General features: G+C 23.8%; 3 protein-coding genes across 3 annotated transcripts; 2 read left to right on the forward strand and 1 right to left on the reverse strand.

Annotated features, from left to right (window-relative positions):
- Positions 1–109: 109 nt before the first annotated feature.
- PCHAS_1300601 (CIR protein) lies at positions 110–2,715 on the reverse strand (the record flags this gene model as incomplete). Its single annotated transcript, XM_016799866.1, has 3 exons — positions 110–421; positions 506–2,566; positions 2,695–2,715. The coding sequence occupies 3 exons, from the start codon at positions 2,713–2,715 to the stop codon at positions 110–112; spliced, it is 2,394 nt and encodes a 797-aa protein (XP_016652903.1).
- A 5,016-nt stretch (positions 2,716–7,731) lies between these two features.
- On the forward strand, positions 7,732–16,017 carry PCHAS_1300701 (reticulocyte binding protein, putative; the record flags this gene model as incomplete). The annotated part of the gene is made up of 2 exons (XM_016799891.1): positions 7,732–7,786; positions 7,904–16,017. The coding sequence occupies 2 exons, from the start codon at positions 7,732–7,734 to the stop codon at positions 16,015–16,017; spliced, it is 8,169 nt and encodes a 2,722-aa protein (XP_016652904.1).
- A 2,650-nt stretch (positions 16,018–18,667) lies between these two features.
- On the forward strand, positions 18,668–20,225 carry PCHAS_1301500 (fam-a protein; the record flags this gene model as incomplete). The annotated part of the gene is made up of 6 exons (XM_051321022.1): positions 18,668–18,801; positions 18,958–19,189; positions 19,279–19,348; positions 19,500–19,609; positions 19,712–19,933; positions 20,082–20,225. The coding sequence occupies 6 exons, from the start codon at positions 18,668–18,670 to the stop codon at positions 20,223–20,225; spliced, it is 912 nt and encodes a 303-aa protein (XP_051176973.1).
- Between the last annotated feature and the right edge of the window lie 1,008 nt (positions 20,226–21,233).

Consider the following 21,233-nt stretch of genomic DNA (forward strand, 5'->3'; position numbering starts at 1 on the left):
GTAATGCTTTATTCTTATAATTGTATAAATATGCTTTTTAATTATATCGAGTTTTAAAATAAGATTCATGGAATATTAATCCCAAAATAAAAGTTATTAATTAATGTTATTATTCTATAGTGTTTCTTTTTCTTTTATAGACAAAAAATATTAACAAAAAAAATAAATTAATAAATGGTATAGCATCAGCCATCATAAGTTTGTATATATTTAAGAATGGAGGTTTTTTCCTATTAACGAAGTTTATAGATTTTTTAGTTTGTTTTTTTTGACTAGATGATTTTATAATTATTTGCACTTGTTTTTTTCCATCACTTGAGTTTATAACTGTCTTTGCCGTTTTATTTGCGCCAAACAAATTTATAACCTTTTTCATTTTTTGTTTTTTCTTCAATTCCTTTCTCCATCCAGATAAAAAATACTAACATAAAATTATGAAAATTGTGTAATTTTTATGAGGAAATATTTTAAAAATTATTTACTTCATAATTTTCTTTTTATTTACCTTATAAATAATTAATGAAATAATGGGTATTAAAAGTATTGTAATAGCAATTTCAGGTCGGTTATATCCTTTAAATATATTTATGGAGTTTACTAATTGTGGTATTTTGTCTTCCACATTGGTTCCAACGTCTTTTGATCCAGTTTCTGTACTATGTGTATCACTGCTAGGATTAACTGATGCTTGAGATTGTTTCTCAAGGGATGAATCAGAAGTTTTTTCTTGTTCACTATCAGTTTGGTCATGTTTTGGTATAGAATGCTGCTCTTGTGGATTGTCATCTCTTTGTTCAGTTGGCGTTGGTTGTTGGGTATCGTGTGGTTCTTTTTTTTCGCTATCTGGTAAAGAAGAGCCCCCACCTTCTTTATCTTCTTTATCTTCTTTATCTTCTTTATCTTCTTTATTCTGTGGTTCATCCTCTGATGTTTCAGATTTTTTTAATTTATTTGGCTTTGATTCTACATTAAAATAATCCATTATATTAAAATTTTCATAATATTCTCTAAAAGTGGTATAAGCCTGATTTAAAGTAGACCGTGTATAATCGTATAAATTTGTTTGAATATAATGAAGTGAATTAGTAACAGTTTCTCTATATTCTTCAATACGGCTTACAAATAAATTCCCATATTTTATTAAAATTGACCAATTAAAAACATTATGATTACCTTCTATACTTGTTGGTGCATCTGTTTCATCTTGTTTATTTTTGTGTTCAGGGTTTGAATCTTTTTGACTATCAGTATCAGTTGGGGTTTTATCTATGTCTTTTACTTCATCTTTTAATTCGCTACCACTATCTTTTGGAGGATTTTCATCTTCGGGTGGTTGATGTTCTTGCTTATCTTGAGAAATAGACCCTGAACCTTTTAATTCATCACCTTTATTTCCTGTGTCAGCTATATTACCTCTTTGAATGTTCTCTTGGTCTGTATGTTCTGACGGGGTTGGATTAGTTTCTTGTGATTTATCTTGACCACTCGAAGTATCTGCTTGTTTTTTTGTAGTATCTGAATTACTTGCTGGATTATGTTGGCCACCATCTGAATTTTGTGATTTATCCCCATGAGTTGGTAACGGATCCGATGCACCATCAGATCTACCTTGAGAACCAGGTGATTCTTTTTGAATATCTGAGGCCGGTGCTTGGGATAATTTTGGTGCTGATTGTGGTGATGATTCTGTTGATGATTGTTGTTTTGTTTCTTTTATTTCTGGTTTGTGTCCTGGTGGTGTTTCCTTTTGTCCACCTTTTTGTTGGTTTGAAGGTTGTAATGGTGATTTGCCCGCTTTTGGGGGATTTGTATTTTTTTTATCGAGGGAATTACATTTTTTTTTACTGAATGTATATGATATAAAACTTCTCACCGCGTCCATCTCTATTCCATTTGGTGTTGTAAGTTTTTTAAGATTAGTTTCTAAATTATTTTTTGAACTATTTTCCTGAATAACATAATTTCTAAAATCATCATATATACCTTTTAATTTATTCAATAAACGAAGATATGATTTGCATTCAGAAATGTTCCTATAAAGGGTTTTATATTGATTAAGGCAACTGCCAGAATATTTAGAAAGTTTCTTACTTTCAGCACCTTTATCATTATATTCTTTAATTGTTTTACATATATTACTAAGTAATTTATAAAATTCGCTCATATACTTAAGATTAGCTTCTTTCAAACCCGGTATAATATCCAAAAGAGTCCAATAATTCAATTTTACTTCATGTTTCTTTAAATATTTATCATAAGCCTGATTTAAAGTAATATTATAGACAAAGCCTTTTTTGGCATCTTTGCCTTTGCTTTCGTAGTACATCTTAAATAATTTATCACTTATCCACATAAAGAAACATTCATCATACTTATTATACTCATCACTTTTTATTGATTTTTTGAATTCCTTAATTATATATGCGGTCAAAGCATTAATACTATCTTCATTTGTTTTACAACCACCATTACGACAATATCCTTTGATGGTTGGGTCTTCGTTAATTTTCTCCGTATTGACATTTTTACCATTAAAATAACCATCAGCTTCAATAAGAAATTCACACTAACAAATATTTATAAAAATATACATTAATTCAAAATTTATCAAATAAAATTTATATGATTTGAATATAAGTTAAACATAATAAAATTAAGGATATATATGTTTTATTTTAAAATAAATTTATTTACCATTAATTTATGCTTGTCCATTGTAATGGAATTTTGTTTTTAAACTGTAGATTGGCATCATATTGTTTTTACATAAAACTTATATACTACACCAAAATTTGTTTGCAATTATTTGTCTTTATATGTGAAATTTTAAATAGTTAAGCCCAGTTTAGCATTATTCTCAATAATAATATAATAAAATAAAACTTATATTCACTTTTACTACAATTTAGATAAGTATCCTTATTTTCTAATTTGTTCGAAACATTTTTATTATATGCGAAATATCGCTATTCTTAATAATATTTGGAATAGCTTCATTGTATTATTTTGTGTAACATTTCAATAAGTTTAAATAAAACACATTTTCTAATTGTTATATGCTTGCACATAGAGAACTATGCATTTTCTTGATTTACAGTAAAATTTTCACCAATTTTATATTATTATAAAAATGTACAGAATTAAAAATGTGTTATTACTATAATTGTTAAAAATGTATTTGTATCTCATTATTTGAATATAATGTATTATTTAAGTTATTATTCAACATGGAATATCACACCTTTTATATTATTTCTAATAAATACAAAACACAATTTGTGTTTAAGTTTAATATTGTTCCTTTTTATATATAAATTAAATATAATACGTTTAATTATCTTAATTAATAATTAACTTTATAATATGTAATAACTTTGCTTATATCATAAAACTTCTTTATATATAAATATAATAATGAATAGCTTGAGTGCATATAGTATCTAATTTTTAAAATTAAAAAAGCATAATATACAAATATATTGATTGAGCTATTGCAATTAAAATGGATATTATTCTTTTCATTCTTAATATCTATTTAATATATAAATGATTAATAAATGCATTTTAAGCATTAAAGAAAATAAATATAATTGTTTTCGTATAATTTAATTTTAAAATTCTATTAATACTTTGGTTAGAATAATTATTTAATTTAGATGCACATTTATACTTATAATCTAAACATATGTTATGTATTGCATATTTTATAATAAAAAACTATATAAGCATTAATAGAATTGTTATTTGGGGTGGTAGTGTTAATGCTAATATTAGCACGTTAAAAAAATACTAATTCAAAATTGTAATATTTCATTTGACGCTTTATGCATACAATTTTAATTTTATCATGCCCTTAAGAATATACATAATGAATTTATGCCCATATAGCGCATCAAATAAACATAATATATTGTCCATATTTAGTAGCAGACTAATCCATTATTATTACTATTATTGCTACTAATATACCACTGTATACTACAATGAGGTAATTAATGCACTCAAGAGAAATACTTTAAATAAATTAGTAATTTCCCTTGTTCCATTGTTTTAATGAATAGCATTTTATAATATACAGATTATTTCGTAATAACAATATATTTAAAATATAAATTTATAAGTTTGCATATATAATAACCTAATATAAATATTATTAATTCAAATAAATATTATTATTATTTGCTTTCTCAACAAAATTAATTTTAATTATATGAAATTTTTACAATAAAAAAATATTTTAATATTAGTTATTAGTGAAGTATTTTATTATATTATTTAAAATTATTATAACAAAATATGTTATAAACTTTATTAACATATATTTTAACTATTTTTAAATCTAATTTATTTATGCCTCAAAACTATAAAATTTAAAATATTGTATATATAATCCAATTTTTACTGTGTTATTAAAAATGCTAGATGCATAAAACATCTTTTATAGATAACGCTGTATTGTCGATTATCGATCGGCATTTCATGCATCTATTATATATTCGTAATATATTAATCTGATTATATATTGTAATGTAGAGGGATAATGCAATTTAAATTAACATAATTGTAACACAAATTAGAAGTTTTGCTAAATAAAATGTTTCATCAAATAAAGAAAAATATAGTGTTATTCATGATTCAATATAGCAATTTTCTAGCAAGTTATATATATATATTTTAACCATATTAATGATGGTGTCCTTTTTTTAGCTGCATGTTCAGCCGCCATTTCGTGATTAAACATCCGAAAATGGTAAATATATCTGATAAAAATTTACAGACCAATACATATTGTCAAATTATAAAAAAAACGATAAGAATATAACCAAAAACATCAACTCCATAGAACAAAACTATAACTCATGGTACATAATTTGGGCCCCTTTTTCTGTTGACGGATATGAACAATTTTAAAAGGGATATGTAACTTATTAATTTGTTTATATTCTTAACATTATTCGTGTTAAAACCTTTTTAACAAGTAAAATGTGTTTAAATAATGGGTAATAGACATGCGCATATTTTCATATAAAATGCTGCATCAATTGCAAATTTTTTTTTCTCTAGGGGGTTAAAAAAATATAGATGCACCAGCTTATAAAATTGTTCTGCATTGCTAATATTACATTCCTTTAATAGTAGAAGCTGTTGTTTATACCAATTTAATGCATTCTTATTCGAATTATTCGATTTTTGTATTCTTTAATTACTGGTTATAATTCTTTTGTTGCGTGTCAATTTTATATCGTTTTCTCTTTTTTCCTTTTTATTCATATCTTTTATTGGAATTAAAACTTTTAATTAGTTATATTTATCTATTCTAAATGTTTCATCGCCGCTCGTTTCGATTATATTATGTTTCATGGTTTCTATATTTACAGTTTCACAAGTCATGATTTTGCAATAATAGCAGCTTTAAAGAACCAACAAAAAACACCCTACAAAATATTTTTCCTATTTAACCTTTATTGGAAGAATTCAAAAAATGAATGGTCATATAGAATTTGTGTTAATTTAATCAATTTAAAACGGTTCAACAATGCTATTTGGGAAATCAAATTAAAGAAAGTAAAATCATATAGAAAATACATTTATGGTATTTCCATACTTTTGGAATATGCTGAAATTGTATTTTAGTCATAAAAAATGTTTTAAAATATAACTTCATTATTTACTCTGATACTTTAAAGGGGCAGGAAAATAAAGAAAGAGACAATATACTAGTAATCCTGAAGACAACCAAGATACATTTATTAATGTGTGTAAATGCGTATAAGAAATTTGATAACTTAATCTTGAATTATATTTTATCTTTATTAGTTACATCCTGCATCTTTTTTACAATATGACTTTTTAAATATTTTCATAATAAAAAACAAATAAAATCTCGAGTATAAATAATCACAAATAAGCACACATTCCTAATGAAATAATATCAAACGAAGGTATGCATTTTTTTAAGCATTATCCACTTTTAAATTCATGTGCATTCAAAAGTCTTTAACACAAATAAATACACATCCAAAATATTATGCACAACGGGGGTATATTGGTTTATGATAAGCTGCCCTTACATGAAAATTATACTTATTTATTTATTATTACTATTGTTTTCCTTATTATTGTTGATTATCACCATTATATACCGCAGTGGCATAAATAGTGCACCCGATATAAATTGTTAAAGTTATCTATAACATTTACTTTTTCAAGTGTTTAAAATGTATTGCTTAGAATAAATATGTTTTTTCTCATAAATTGCCATTCCCTGAATTAAACATTTTTCAGTATTTAACCATTAATATGACTTTAAAAAATATATAGAGTAAATTACACCAATTTTATATCCCTGTTTTTTTATTAATTATTATAAAATAGTTGCGACCAAAATGTATTATGAAAAAAAATATTTTTTTTTATTTTAGCTATTTTAAAGTGCATTTATTTTATATATATTAAAATTCTCCGATTTGCACATATAAAAACTATTAATAAAATAATGTCGACAATATAATGTTATACCTTATGGAAATTAATTAAATCGTGTGAAATATTTATATTTCATGAATTTTAAGTTTAACAGGAATTTAAAGTAATGAAGTCCATAACATCATTAATATAATTGGGATTTACATTGTTTATTATGCAGATATTTATAATGCAGATATTTATATTGTAATTTTTTATTAACATATATAATTAAATGCAGTTTCAAAAATAATGATTAGCATTTATATTATAATTTATAAGGGTATTATATACGGTTCATCAGAACTTAACACTCATATATAACATATCACTATTATACAATAATGATGTTAAATTATATTAAATCGTTAAATGTAAGTTCAAATTTATAATTTTTTTTATTTACGATTTTCTTTTAATGTTAACGTTTATAATTTTTTTGTGGGTTACAAACTTAGATTTAATCTAGATGTTCACAAATTGGGGATGTTGCACATTTTTTTTTTATAATTTTTACTTATATATTTAATCAGTTCTTTATTTCTGTGTAGTTCTTAATAAACTTGATTCGATGAATATTATCAAAATTAAAAATTAAATCACAACAAAACTCTACACACGGTACCTGCGCATTATCTTAAATCATATTTTATATGCTATAACACTAATTATTTATTATAAAAACGAACCACGGGCTTATTTTATTTAAATATCCATTTTTTTTTAAATTAAAAACGATATAACGGTTTTCGTACATAAAAAAAAAACAAAAAGGTGCTATATTTAAATTTTCTATTTCCCTTTATTTGCACATCATCCTATTTTTTTGTGTAAATTAATTGTGTGCTCACTAAAGAGATGGTTATCTTGCTATTTATTCTCCTTTTTGTTAATTAATTCTTATAATTTTTTTTATTTTAATTTCTCGAAGCACAATTTAATTTAAAAAAATTGTTGTAGTTGCCAATTTGTTTATTTGTAGAAAATTTTTAAAGATATATGAGATAATAATTTTTTATTTTTTTTATTTTCACACCATCAATTATTCATTTGTTAATTAGTAATTATCTTTTATAGCTATAATTTTTTACTTAATAATTTGTTCTCTACACACACATTTTTTTTATTTTTACAAAACAAAACGATGTAACTATATATAAGAAAAACATTAAAAGTGGAAAATTAAAATAAAAACACTGTCATTAAATAGAGCAATAAACATATGTGAAACATATTATTTTTCGTTCTAAAATATATTTTTTCACGATGAAAAAATTTATTTATATTACAACTACTTATATTGTTCTGTTTGCTTCATTAGGTAACAATAGAAGCATTTAACTAATATTTACAATTCTTATATACACAAATTTATTTAACATATATTCATATAAATTGGTACACTTATATATTAACCTTTTTCAACTTTTACATGCAGAAGGAACTTATGGGAGACGAATTGAGACGGAAAAAAAGAACCATGACACACAGTTAAACAATTTTTATTTATATCATAATTTAGGAGGAAATCTTAATGATTCAAACCCTTCAAATGAAAAACACGATAATAATAAAAATGATGTCATTAGTGATAACAAATTTATACAACCCCATTCGATTACCTACTTTGGAAATCAAAAAGACACTGCAAATAATGAAATCACATTATACAATGACTACACAAATCAAAACGACTTTGATACTTTTAAAAGTTTTAATAATGACAACGAAAAAGAAAATAGAAGAGAAACTATAGTTAAAAGTTCTTTTATCCAAAAATTCATTCATCCATCATTCGATCATTCTCTATATAATAAAATAGATATTATATATGGTACATCATATGCCAACGAAAATTTAGAATTTTTTTATGTGAATCTGGTGGTAGCTTGTGAGCTTCAAAATTTACTCTCTATGAATACCTATGCTCGTTCAAAACCTGTAATAGAATCTACAAGGGCTAAACTCAGGCAAGTAGATGGGAATATAGCAAAAACAATAAAAGAATGTGAAAATATAAAAAAACAATTAATAAATGCAATGCTCAATTTTCAAAATCCTCTTTTTGAATTTTATAAGAAGCGCATTCATGGTTATTATAATCCATATGCAGGCCCCCAAATAGAATATGTAAAGTGCATGCTTCCACGATATACAAATCTAAAACGCCAAGTAGATGATGCTATTGCAATTATGAAACCCGAATATGATTATTTAACTTATTATAGATATAAAACTGTAGATTATTTTTATAAAAAATATGCTATATCTACAAAACAACATATTATTACTCACTTGAATAATTTAAAAAATTATACGGTGATCAATGATAACGAAACTGTTCCACATATAAAATCATTAATTGAAATTTTAAAGTCCGAAGGGGAACATGAAAGTCTTGCAGCTAAACTATTTTTTTTAGAAAAGCAAATTGAAGATGCTATAAACAAATCGCGTATATACGTGGAAAAATGTAAATTGTCGGATTCATTAATGAATGACTATCTAAAAGATAGTCAAATTTCGCATTATTACTATGAATTATTAGACAAAATTACATTGATAGCAAACAGACGATCTATTTTCATGTATAATTTCAATAACCTAAAATCTTTGGAAACAGTATATAAATATCAAAAAGAAGTATTAAACCGTTTTGTTAAAACACTAGGAAGCCTATTAATAGAAAAACCTGATCCAAATAACGATCAAATATTTAAAGATGATTTTGATGAATTTGATAAGCCAATACCCAAATCGAATTTCACAGAATTAGAAACAAAATTTTTTGAAATATTTAAACAGAAATGGGATTCTTACGATAATGAAAAAACTCTTGGCAAAAATGGTAACCAAGATAATAATGTAAGCTTAATTTTACAGCACATGACAAAATTCAAAGACTTAATTGATACTATGGAATCTTACAAAACAAAGGATGTTCTTTCAAAAGAGGAAGTTTTGTCTAGAATCGATACACATTTAAATAAAAAAAATTATAAAGAAATAGAAAATGGACTAAAGGAGTCTTATAAATTAACAAAAGAATGGAAAAAATTAAAACACGAAATAAAAACAAAATTAGAAGAAGACAATGCAAAAGCTCTTCAATTGGAAACAGAAATTAAGGATTTATTTAAAACATATTTGGAAATAAATGGTGAAGCCATACGTTTAAACACGTTAAAATTCGAATTAAAAGAAAAAATTCAAAATATATCTGACAAAAATGAATATGTTAAAAAAGCAATTGACTTAAAGAAGGTGGTAGAAAATAACAATGCATACATCGATGAATTAGCTAAAATCTCGCCATATCACGTTACGGAATATGTAAATAAAAAAGATAAAATATATAGTACAATAAATTCAGAGTTATCTAAAATTTATCAAGGAGACCTTGATGCACTGTATAATCAATTGTCTTCGGTAGTTAAAGAAAATGCCATTGATAATACCGAAGACAAAACGGAACTTGAAAATTTAAAATCGAAAATACATGAAGAATATAATAAAATTCAAACCATGGAAACTGAAGCAGTTAAATTAAATTTAAGTACCATCGAAAGTAAAAAAAATGAGCTTTCGACTATTATTGCGGAAATGAAAAAACATATATATGAGAAACTTAACAATGAGCTAAATACTAAATTAGAAGATTTTAAAAATAAAAAAAATCAGTTGTCAAATAATATAAGTGATTATTCTAATTACAACGACGAATTGAACAAATATAAATCTAAAATTTCAGAAATCAAAAATCAATATAATGATCAAAGCAATATAGACAATATAAAGGATGAAGACGCAAAACAAAACTATGAGCAATCCAAAGAATACGCCAAGACAATATCTGCCAAAGAAGACGAAATATCCAAAACCATAAATGAAATTAAACATATGAAAGGTGACATATTAAATAAAGTGAATGTATTTGCTGATTTAGAAAATAATCACAAAGAAAAAATTAACCCACAGCACGAATCATTTGCTGAATTGGTAAATAAAATAAAAAGTGAAATTTCAGATGACCAATTGAATGGTTATGAAAAAAATTTTAATGATAGTAAATCTTTAATTAATGAAACAAAAAAGTCCATCGAAGAGGAATACCAAAACATGAATATTCTTAAGAAGGTAAATGGATATTTAAAAGTATGTAAAAATACGACAGAATCTATAGAAATTTTCCGTAATAAGCAAAAAAAATTAAATGAAATGTTAAATCAAAATATAGAAACCATAAAAAATTGTAATTTAATAGAAAAATCGTATACAAACAAATTTGGCAATACGCTAACAGATAAAAAGACAGAATTAGAAAAAACATTCACAGAATTGTCTTTAAGTAATTATGAAACGAGTAACAATGAATTGATAAAATATTTTAATGATTTAAAACAAAATTTAGGAACATCTAAAGGAAAGACCCTATATCAACAATTCGCTGAAAACGAAAAGGCTACTAATGGTATCGAGCAAAAAAATATTAATGCAAATAAAAATATTTCAAATATCGAAATGGTAATCCATACATCAATTTATAACATTAGTGACGAGATAGAAAAATTAATTGGAACAAATATAGAACTCCTAAATAAAGAAATACTTAAGAAAGCAGAAACCAGTATAACCAATTTTAATGAAATAAAGCAAAAATTAAAGCATTATAATTTTGATGATTTTGCGAAAGAAGAAAATAAGAAATATGCTGATGAAATTACCAAAATTAAAAATCATATTAATACCTTAGATCAAAAAGTCGATCAAAACATACAGAAATTAACGGAAATAAAAAATCAATCAGAAAAGTATGCTGGTGAAACAAAAATGCAAATAACTACCTCAGAAGATGTAACAGATAAAACCAAATATAATAAGGATCCAAAGGAAATTGAAAAAAAAACACAAAATATAGTAACAAAAATCGATAACAAAAAAAATATATATGATAATATGAAAAAATTATTAAATGAAATAGCAGAAATAGAAAAAGATAAAACTTCGTTAGAAGAAGTAAAAAATATAAATATGTCATATGGAAAAAGTTTAAATAAATTATTTTTGGACAAAATTGATGAAGAAAAGAAAAGGTCTGAAAATATGATAAAATCAATGGAACAATGCAAAAAAGACTTTGATGATATAAAAAATAAACAAAATATAGCGGAAGAACAAACGCTTGATAGTCAATATTCCAAATTTAATGAACTTCACACCATTAGTCAGGATAATGAAAAATACTTTTCCGATATTCGTGAAAAATCTTTAAAACTAACAGAAGAAAGTTATGAGAAATCAAATATAAATGATATTAAAAAAACGTTGCAAGCACATCTTTTAGACGCCCAAAAGCATAATAATGATATAAATCTTTATTTAAGTGAAATTACCAACCTATATAATATTTTTAAGTTAAATAATATTCAAAATATTATTGATGAAGTAAAAGGATATACGAAAAAAATTGAAGAATATAATAAAAATGTAAAATCGGAATTAGATAAATCAGCAGCACTAATTAAAACCATCAAAGAAAACTCAAATTTAGAAACATGCAAATCGAAAATAGAAACAACTGTAGATGCTAAAGATGTTAATGAATGCATAAAGAATGTTACAGAATCAAAAAATTATATTTTAAATGAAGAATCTAACAACAACACCTATTTTAAAAATGCTAAAGAAAATAATGAAAATGTATCATTACTTTTTAAAAATATAGAAATGGCAAACAACAAAGCTCAGCACATATTGGAAACTAAAAAAGATAGTAACATTAGTAATAAGGATGATAATATAAATGAATTGAAGGCAAACATGGAGAAATCTAAAAATTATAAAGACGAATCTGATGAAAATGCAAAGCAAGCGGAAAAAAATAAGAATCTGTTTGAACAATATAAAAAAGATGTTACTGAACTTTTAGATAAATATTCTAAATTAGCAATAAAAAATAATGTCGCACAAACAAAGGAAGACTCAAATGTTATAATTAGTGAAATAAAGGAGTTACACAAACAAATTACTCTTCGAGCAAAAGAATCGGAGCAAAAAATTAACAACATAAAAGAAGAAAAATTTAGTATTGAAGACAACAGTGCTAATAATAATAAATCCAATCAAGCAGCTATAGGTATTCAAACTTCTTTGGAAAATCTTGAAAATAAATTATTAAAAATAACCAATATAAAAATAAAAATAAATGATTGTTTAACAGAAACAGAAAGGATAGAGAAACAAATATCAAGTTCTTCCATAAATAGTCATGATACAGAATTAAGTAGCCTTAAGACATTTTTAGAATCCCTCAAAGACCAAAAAAAAAATATTGAAGAGCAAAAAACAGAATTAGATAACCTTGATCCTGAAATTAAAAGTATAGAAAACGATGTTGATCACCATAAAAAAAACTACGAAATTGGAATTATCGAAAAAATAAAAGATACTGCCACTACAAATAAAGATGAATTAGAATCAATAAAAACCTCAATAGAATCAACAATACAAAATGTAATATCATCTTTTAATGCAAATGATTTAGAGGGTATTAAAATTAATGAAAACGTGGAAAAATATAATACTGAAATAAATGATATATATGAAGAATTTATTAAATCATATAATATAATGACAGATTGTTTAGAAACTGTCTCAAAAGAATCCATAACATATGCTCAAATTAAAAACACACGAATCACCGCACAAAATGAACTCTTAAAAATTATAGAAAACAAAAAGAAATCTAATTCCTACTTAGATAATGTAAAAATAAAAGAAGTTGATAGAATAATTACTCATTTTAAAAACAAATTAGATAATGTGAAGGATAAATTTACAAGCGAATATTCAAATATCAACAAAGGTTTCGAGGATATTTCAAAATCTATTGAAAATGTTAAAACCTCAACCGATGAGAATTCATTATTTGACATACTAAAACAAACCAAAAATGCTTATATGGGCATGATTGGTAAAACATATTATAGCTATAAAGATGAAGCCGAAAATATATTTAAAAATATGGTTAAATTAGCACAATCTTTAAATATTCAAATACAAAATAATTCAGGCATAAATTTATTTGACAATGTTAATATAGCTGTATTATCTAGCTTAAGTTCAGAAACAAAAGACACATTAAAATTTATTCCATCACCAGAGAATGAATCGGAAATGTATACGAAAATACGCAATTCTTATGATACTCTTCTCGATATATTTAAAAAAAGTCAAGATACACATAAAAAGGAACAAGATACTTTAAATATAATGAACAAAAACCAACATTTATATGAAAAAATACATGCATCCAATGAATTAAAAGGTGCATTAAGTGATACAAAATATAAAAAAGAAAAAACATTAAACGATGTTAAACTAGTTTTACATAAATTTGATGAATTAAATCAATTAACATGTGATTCTCAAAATTATGACACTCTTTTAGAATTATCAAATCAAAATCAAATAAAAACACAAATTGACAATTATGAGCAGGAAAAAAGAAAGTTTGGAATGGATTTTAATGTAGCGACTGTGGAAGAAAAATTGGATAATATCATTAAATCTATAGAAAAATTAGAAAATGATCATGATTCTTCAGAAAAAAGTGACTCTAATATACAACCTAATGACCAATTAAACGAAATGACTGAATTATTTAATACTGAGGTCAAAATCATTGAGAACAAAATAATCGAAAAAAATGGTTTAATTGATAAACTAACAAAAATGAGAAAGGAATGCCTACTTTTTTCATATACAACATTAGTCGAGACTCTTAAAAGTAAAGTAAGTAATTACTCGGAATTTATAACATCGGCAACTAAATTTTCAAAAGAATATTTAGAATATATTAATAATAGTACTGATTCTTTAAATGATGATATCGATACATTACAAACAAAATATAATTTGAATCAAACAAATAAACATATGGCAAGTAATATTGCCCATATTACGAACGATAACAATAGCTTAATAGAAAAAGAAAAAGAAGCTACTCAGACAATTAATAATTTGACCAAGTTATTTACAATAGATTTCCAAAATGCGGATGCCAATATGTTATACAATAATAAGCTACAAATGACTTATTTCTATTCCCAACTTCAAAAGTCAATTGAATCCATAAAGCAATTATATAGAAAAGTACGCGCCTTTAAACTATCAAATATATATCTTATTAATGAAAAATATTCCGATGTATCCAAACAATTTGATAATATTTTACAGTTACAGAAAAATAAATTAACAGAAAATTTAAATAATTTAAAAGAAATTGAACAATATGTTTCTGATAAAAAAAGAATTTTCCTTTATACAGCAAATGAAAATACAGATTTCAATACGCTTAAAGAAGTATATGATAATATCATTAGTCTTGAAAACAAAGCCAATGATATTGAAAAAGTTAATAATAAAGAAAATGAAAATATAATGCTATACACAGATACAATTACCAAATTAACAGAAAAAATACAAGATATCTTAAATTTTGTTACAACTCATGAAAATGATAATAATATAATCAAGCAACATATTCAAGACATTGATGAAAATGATGTATCAAAAATTAAAGAAATTCTAAAAACCACAATACAATCATTTCAGCAAATTCAAAATAAAATAAATGAAATCAAAGACCAATTTTATGGTAATAACAATATAAATAGTATTATAATTACCATATCACAAAATGCAAATTATGTAAAAACACTATTTTCTAAGGATTTAACTATAGAAAACGAACTCACGAAAATACAAAATCGCTTAGAAAATAATAAAAATGCTGCTTTTGAAAACAGAAGCGAGCAAATAGCCAAATATGTCAATACTATACACAATTATGTTGAGCAACAATTTAACAAAATTGAAAATAATCCAAATCAAAACGAAATAAACAGTACAATGGAAAATATACGAAATTATAATAACAAATCCAAAGTAAAATTACAACAAATTTCAAATTACATAAACGAATATGCATCAATAATCACAGAGATTACTAACCTTATTGCTTTAATTAAATCCAAGTATGGTAATAATAGTATCTCATATAAGCTTGCCATTAAGCATGAAAAGGATGCCAAAAACATATTTAGTGATTTAAATAAAAGTCAACATATCCTTACCCAATCAATAAATAAAAATAACAATAGTATAGAAGATTTAGGATATAAAAAACAAGGCATTCACAATAACAACAATTTACATACTATTAATAAGCACCAAGAAATATCGCAAATAAAATATCCTAATAATACATACCATAATGATAATGATGATGCAAAATATAAAAATTATCATCACTCAAATTCCGATAAAACAGGTTCCTCTAAAACAAAACGTTCAGGAGATTCTATTAAATATGCAGGAACAATTGCAGTTGGTTTAGTAGCGTGCTATGCAATTGCAAACTTCAACAAAAAAGATGATACAAATGACGTGGATTTAGAAAATGATGAGGGTTTTTGTCATGAAGCGGAAAGTAAGTATTTTGAAAGAGAGGACGAAGTTATAGAAATAAATATGAATGAAGATTATTGATTTAATTAAAAGTTAAAGTAATATAATATCATCATTTTATATTTTCAACATAGACAAAGTTTAATATTAATTTTTAATTTAATTACTTTGATTAATTAAAAAATATGCATTCTCAAGTTAAAATTATAAGAAATTTACAATCAAAAATAATTAAAAGTTCCTTTATAAATATTTTACATATAAATACAATAATTTATATATTCAAAATTATTTTTTTGTTTACATATATAAATGCTAGTTGCCGAATTTTACATCTGTGGCATCCATTTATAATTGTAATTATATAATAATAAATTAACACATTAATGTCTATTATATACACACAATTAAATCATTAAAATTTGTCTCATTTATTAAAATATTTGCAATTTTTTAATTTTTAACTTTTATATTTTTTCGTTTTTTTTGTTATTATTATAATTTTATATATAACTTTTGTTGCTATATATAAAAAATAAATTTATAACTTGCATTAATATGCAAAAAGATGTTTATCAATATTACTAACGATCTACAGTTTCTATCATCTTAGGATTATATTATAAAAATTTCGATTAAAAGTAATAAAAAAAATCAAACAAGAAATTCACCATAATCGGAAATTGGTATTTTATATAAATTTGATCATGCTACTGTTATTATGAATAGAAGTATTTAGTTGTAGATCTAACCACATGTAAGCATAATATAATTCTTAGCTTAAATTAAATTTTTTTAATATTAAAAAATATAAGAGCATGCTTTATACTCAAAGTAAAGGAAAATCTATAAAACACCAAAAATAAATGGAAAGAAGTAGAAAAACTATTATTTTTATATAATTATTAATATACTATCCATGCTGCCATAACTGTTATTAATTGATATATTTTTATCTATACTTATATTAAGGCCGTCTATTACAACGTGTATCATTTTAAAAACGGTTGTATTTTTTATAATATTTCTCTAACTTTATATTTTCCACTTTAAATTATTCCATATCTGGAAAATATCAAGTAAGAAAACACTTTTTCTCTATTTATATAAAAATCGTATTTTTCATATTGTTACTCCATAATTTATCTAAATAAATACAATACTTTATCCATTTTGTAGGTATCAGAAGACACTACTGTAATTGCTATAACATCGGCAAATATAAATGATCACAACAAGCGCGATCAAAATATTTATAGAAACTATATCGTAGAAAGTGCAAACTCATTCGAAACCGAGGTAAATTCTGAAACATATATTAGAAAAAGACTCTTAAACAAAATGTATATTAACTTATCCGGATATATCATAAAAAAAAACAATATATTCAGGTTACCAGTATTCACTCTGTAACCAATATAAAAATTTTAATAGCATAATACTTTTATTCCACCATTTATTTTGTTGTTGCCTTATGCTCATCTGTCCATTTATCAAAATATAATATCTCTATATAAATTCCATATTTATAATATATGCATTCGTTCGCCCAATATTTTGAACACCTTAACATTAAAAAAAATATAATTAAAAAAAAATATTTTTTTCGTATATAAATACTCTATAGTTTATTTTACAATCTTATTATATATATTTTTTTATATTTTGTATTGCTTTATAATTATATTTTATTTTTCTGCATAAAAAATATTTTATTATAATTTGCATCAATTTGCAAGAAATATTGTTTATCATTATTATCACCACCAACATATAATTTTGACCGTATAGCGAATTATATTGGGACAGTTGTATTGATATTAAAATTAAAAAATAAAATCACAAAGCACGGGATTCACCAATTCACCATAATACAAAATTTACCATGCTATTGTTATGATGAATTGAAATATTGTTATTGTAGTTGTAATTGTTGCAACCATATATAAATAATATATTTTTTTTCAGATAAATTAAACTCTTTAATACATAAAAATATAAAAAATATGTATACTCAATAAAGATGAAAAATACCAAAACAAATATTTATTTTATACAATTACTATTATATCTATTCCGTTGGTATGTCCGTTTATTATTCATTACATGCATATTTATAATCATAAATATTCCAAATCATATATTGAAAAAATAACATTAAAACTAATATTTATTTTTTATAACATTGTTCTCTTTATATTTTAAAATATCGGTTTTCAATTAAGTAGTAATGCGCTCATGGAATACATACATTTTTTTTTCAAAATGCATGTAAGTAAGCGCATACATAATCCTATATATGATATTTTATAAAACCATGCTTTAATTGGGGTAAATAAACTATAAAAAAATATATTTTTTGAATAACGCATAACGTATAAAATATTAATATAATTAAAGACATTTTTTTAAATATTATTATAATATTATAAAAATTAAAATCATAATATTTTTTATCTATAATTTGTATAAATTATTTTTCTTTCCTTACAACTAGATCAGTTAAATAAAAAATAAGTCAAATTTATAAACCTAATAAAACATAAACATAAAAAATTTGAGATAAAAAATTTGCCATTTAAATGATTTTATAAATTTATTTTTTATTTTTGAATAAGTATTAATTTGTTATAAATCCCCTTGGATATTCCTTTGCTTTTATTTTAAATATACTTATATAACGTGTTTTTACAACTTTTAAATTAATATTTGTTTATTTATCCAGTCCAAAATGAATAAAGGCTACATGAAAACCGTTTTTGTTGTTTTAAGCTTGGTTGTATGCGCTACCAATAACGTACTTGCAGCCGAATCTGCTCCAAGTACTTCTAATACACCCAGCGCCGTTGACCAAAGAAAGGCTGCGTATGAAAATACGAAAAAAAAATATATATAATATAAATATGCATACTCGTGAAACCAATGACTTCATAATAATTAAATATTCAAAATTCCATTTTATAAATTCATTTCTTTATTTTTTTTTACGCATAAAAAATAATCTCATTTGACCAATAATAGTTTGGAGGCAAAACGTGAGGAATTTAAACGCATGACCTGTGATGACCCTGAAGAAATTCAAGCTGCAATGTCCCTAGCAAACGAACATGTATCACTTTTACTAAAAATTGCTGATAATATGGATGGTTTCGAGCCATTTCATACATACGGTCAATACTGTGAATCATATTATAAGAAATTTGGACATATAGAAATTGAACGATTTACTGGGAAAATGTTAGGCCATTATCAGGTATCAAATACCAAACAATATTTAAGATATAAAAATAAGTTAAAATTAAATAATCATTATTATATATATCCATATTTTTTTTTTATTAGTACGATTACGTAATAAATACGATTTGGAATCACGATAATTTACAAAAATTGGATCAAAAATTTATTCTTGGTACATAAAAAATAATCAATTAATAAATTTAATATGTGGTTATCACTCTTTATGGATGCTTAAATTTTACTATTGCTATCTGTTATTTTTATTAACATTTTGCTATATTCATAATATTTCATTTATATGTGAAAAACAATAATCTTTTTAGGAAAACCTGTTCGTATATACACCCCAAATTTAGTCTTGTTTGAAAAACTTGACATAGATCAAATTCATCAATCCCGCAAAACAAAATATGCTTTAGGGGCAAAAGCTCATGTAAGGATATTTTTTTCATTATTCCTCTTAAAATTATATTATTCATATTATTATACATTAATTTATACAATACATATATTTTTTTATTCATTAATTTTGTAGATATCAGATGACATAACTGTAATTCTTTGTCCTACAAGAGTTCTAAAATATGATTATGATTTCCATGGAAACGTTAATCTGAAAGAAATGTTAGAAAGAGCAGAACCAATCGATGAAGATGCTGATACTGAAGAAACATTATTGAAATTGAATGCTAACGTGTCTGGATTTGTAATTAAAAAAATTGAGGATGATAAAGTTGATATTATCTATTTAAACGCTGTAAGCAATCTCAAAATATAATAACATAATATTTTTATTCTCATTTTAACATTAATCTAAAATATATTTTCTGTTTAAGTCATATATTTTATCATATTCCCATAAAAAATATTGACATATTTTATATATTTATACATTTTTTTCGTAGATTTTTAAGGATGATCGTAGTACCGATTTTATTTTCGATCGAAGAATTGCAAGATCTGCTGTTAGTGGTATTATACACTTGTCATACTGGGGTGGCGAGGATAGAAAAGCACATCCCTCAATTAGAAGTCTTACAAAACTTTAATATTGGGATACATATATTAATAAAATCAATTCATATTTATACGTAGTGCCTATTTAAATTGCCATCACAACAGTTTGATCATTTTAGAATTAATATTTAGTACTTAATTTCTTGTTCCTTTTGAATTAAATATATTGAATGTGTTTACTTTCGTGATGAAATCAAATAATTAATGCTATAATTAATTACACTTTTTGCATTATTACCCTATATATTAGTTTGATCCATTTTTTTACCGTTCAAAATTTATGTTTCGTACTTTTATTGTTATCTTATAACTTAAAACGTATTAATAATTAAGTGTATATCAATATAGACATATCATAAAATATATCGATCACCACCCTCAAATTATATATTTATGGTTTACTTTTATCTTTATTATTTATATTTTTTCTTAAATATTGTCTTTGAAACCGTTTACAGAATTCAAATAACCAATACCAATATATATTAAAAACTACAACATATTCTACCATTTTTAATAACTTATTTCTTATGTATATTTAAAACAATTCCTTAAACTAATAAATATTATCAAATTATAAAAAATTAAATTACAATATGCTCCGAACCCTAATTCAAAACGCAGGCTTGGTGAGCGAAGCAACAACCCATAATACAAACCCTGGCCCATAACACAAATATATGATTCGTAAAGGATAGACACCTCGGCATCAAGAATATTATAATTAAAAACTAAATTAATTTTATGTATGCATTCATATTTCTTGACTTTCCAACTTTATATTTCATTATTTTATTTATTTGTATTTTTTTTGACTATTAAAGGGGAATTTATAATTTAAATTCATTTATAAAAAAATATGAGTGTCAATATTACGGCCAATAAATAATTTTTATAACACCCTTTCTAAAAAATGTTATTTAGTAAAATGTGTATTAAATTTTACAAAAAATCACAGAATGTTAGATTCTCATAATATAAATTTTATCAAGTTATTGGTAAGAAGCAACACAACTATCTTTACATAATAATTATTACAA

The sequence above is a fragment of the Plasmodium chabaudi genome (assembly GCF_900002335.3).
Source record: "Plasmodium chabaudi chabaudi strain AS genome assembly, chromosome: 13".
Lineage (NCBI taxonomy): Eukaryota > Apicomplexa > Aconoidasida > Haemosporida > Plasmodiidae > Plasmodium > Plasmodium chabaudi.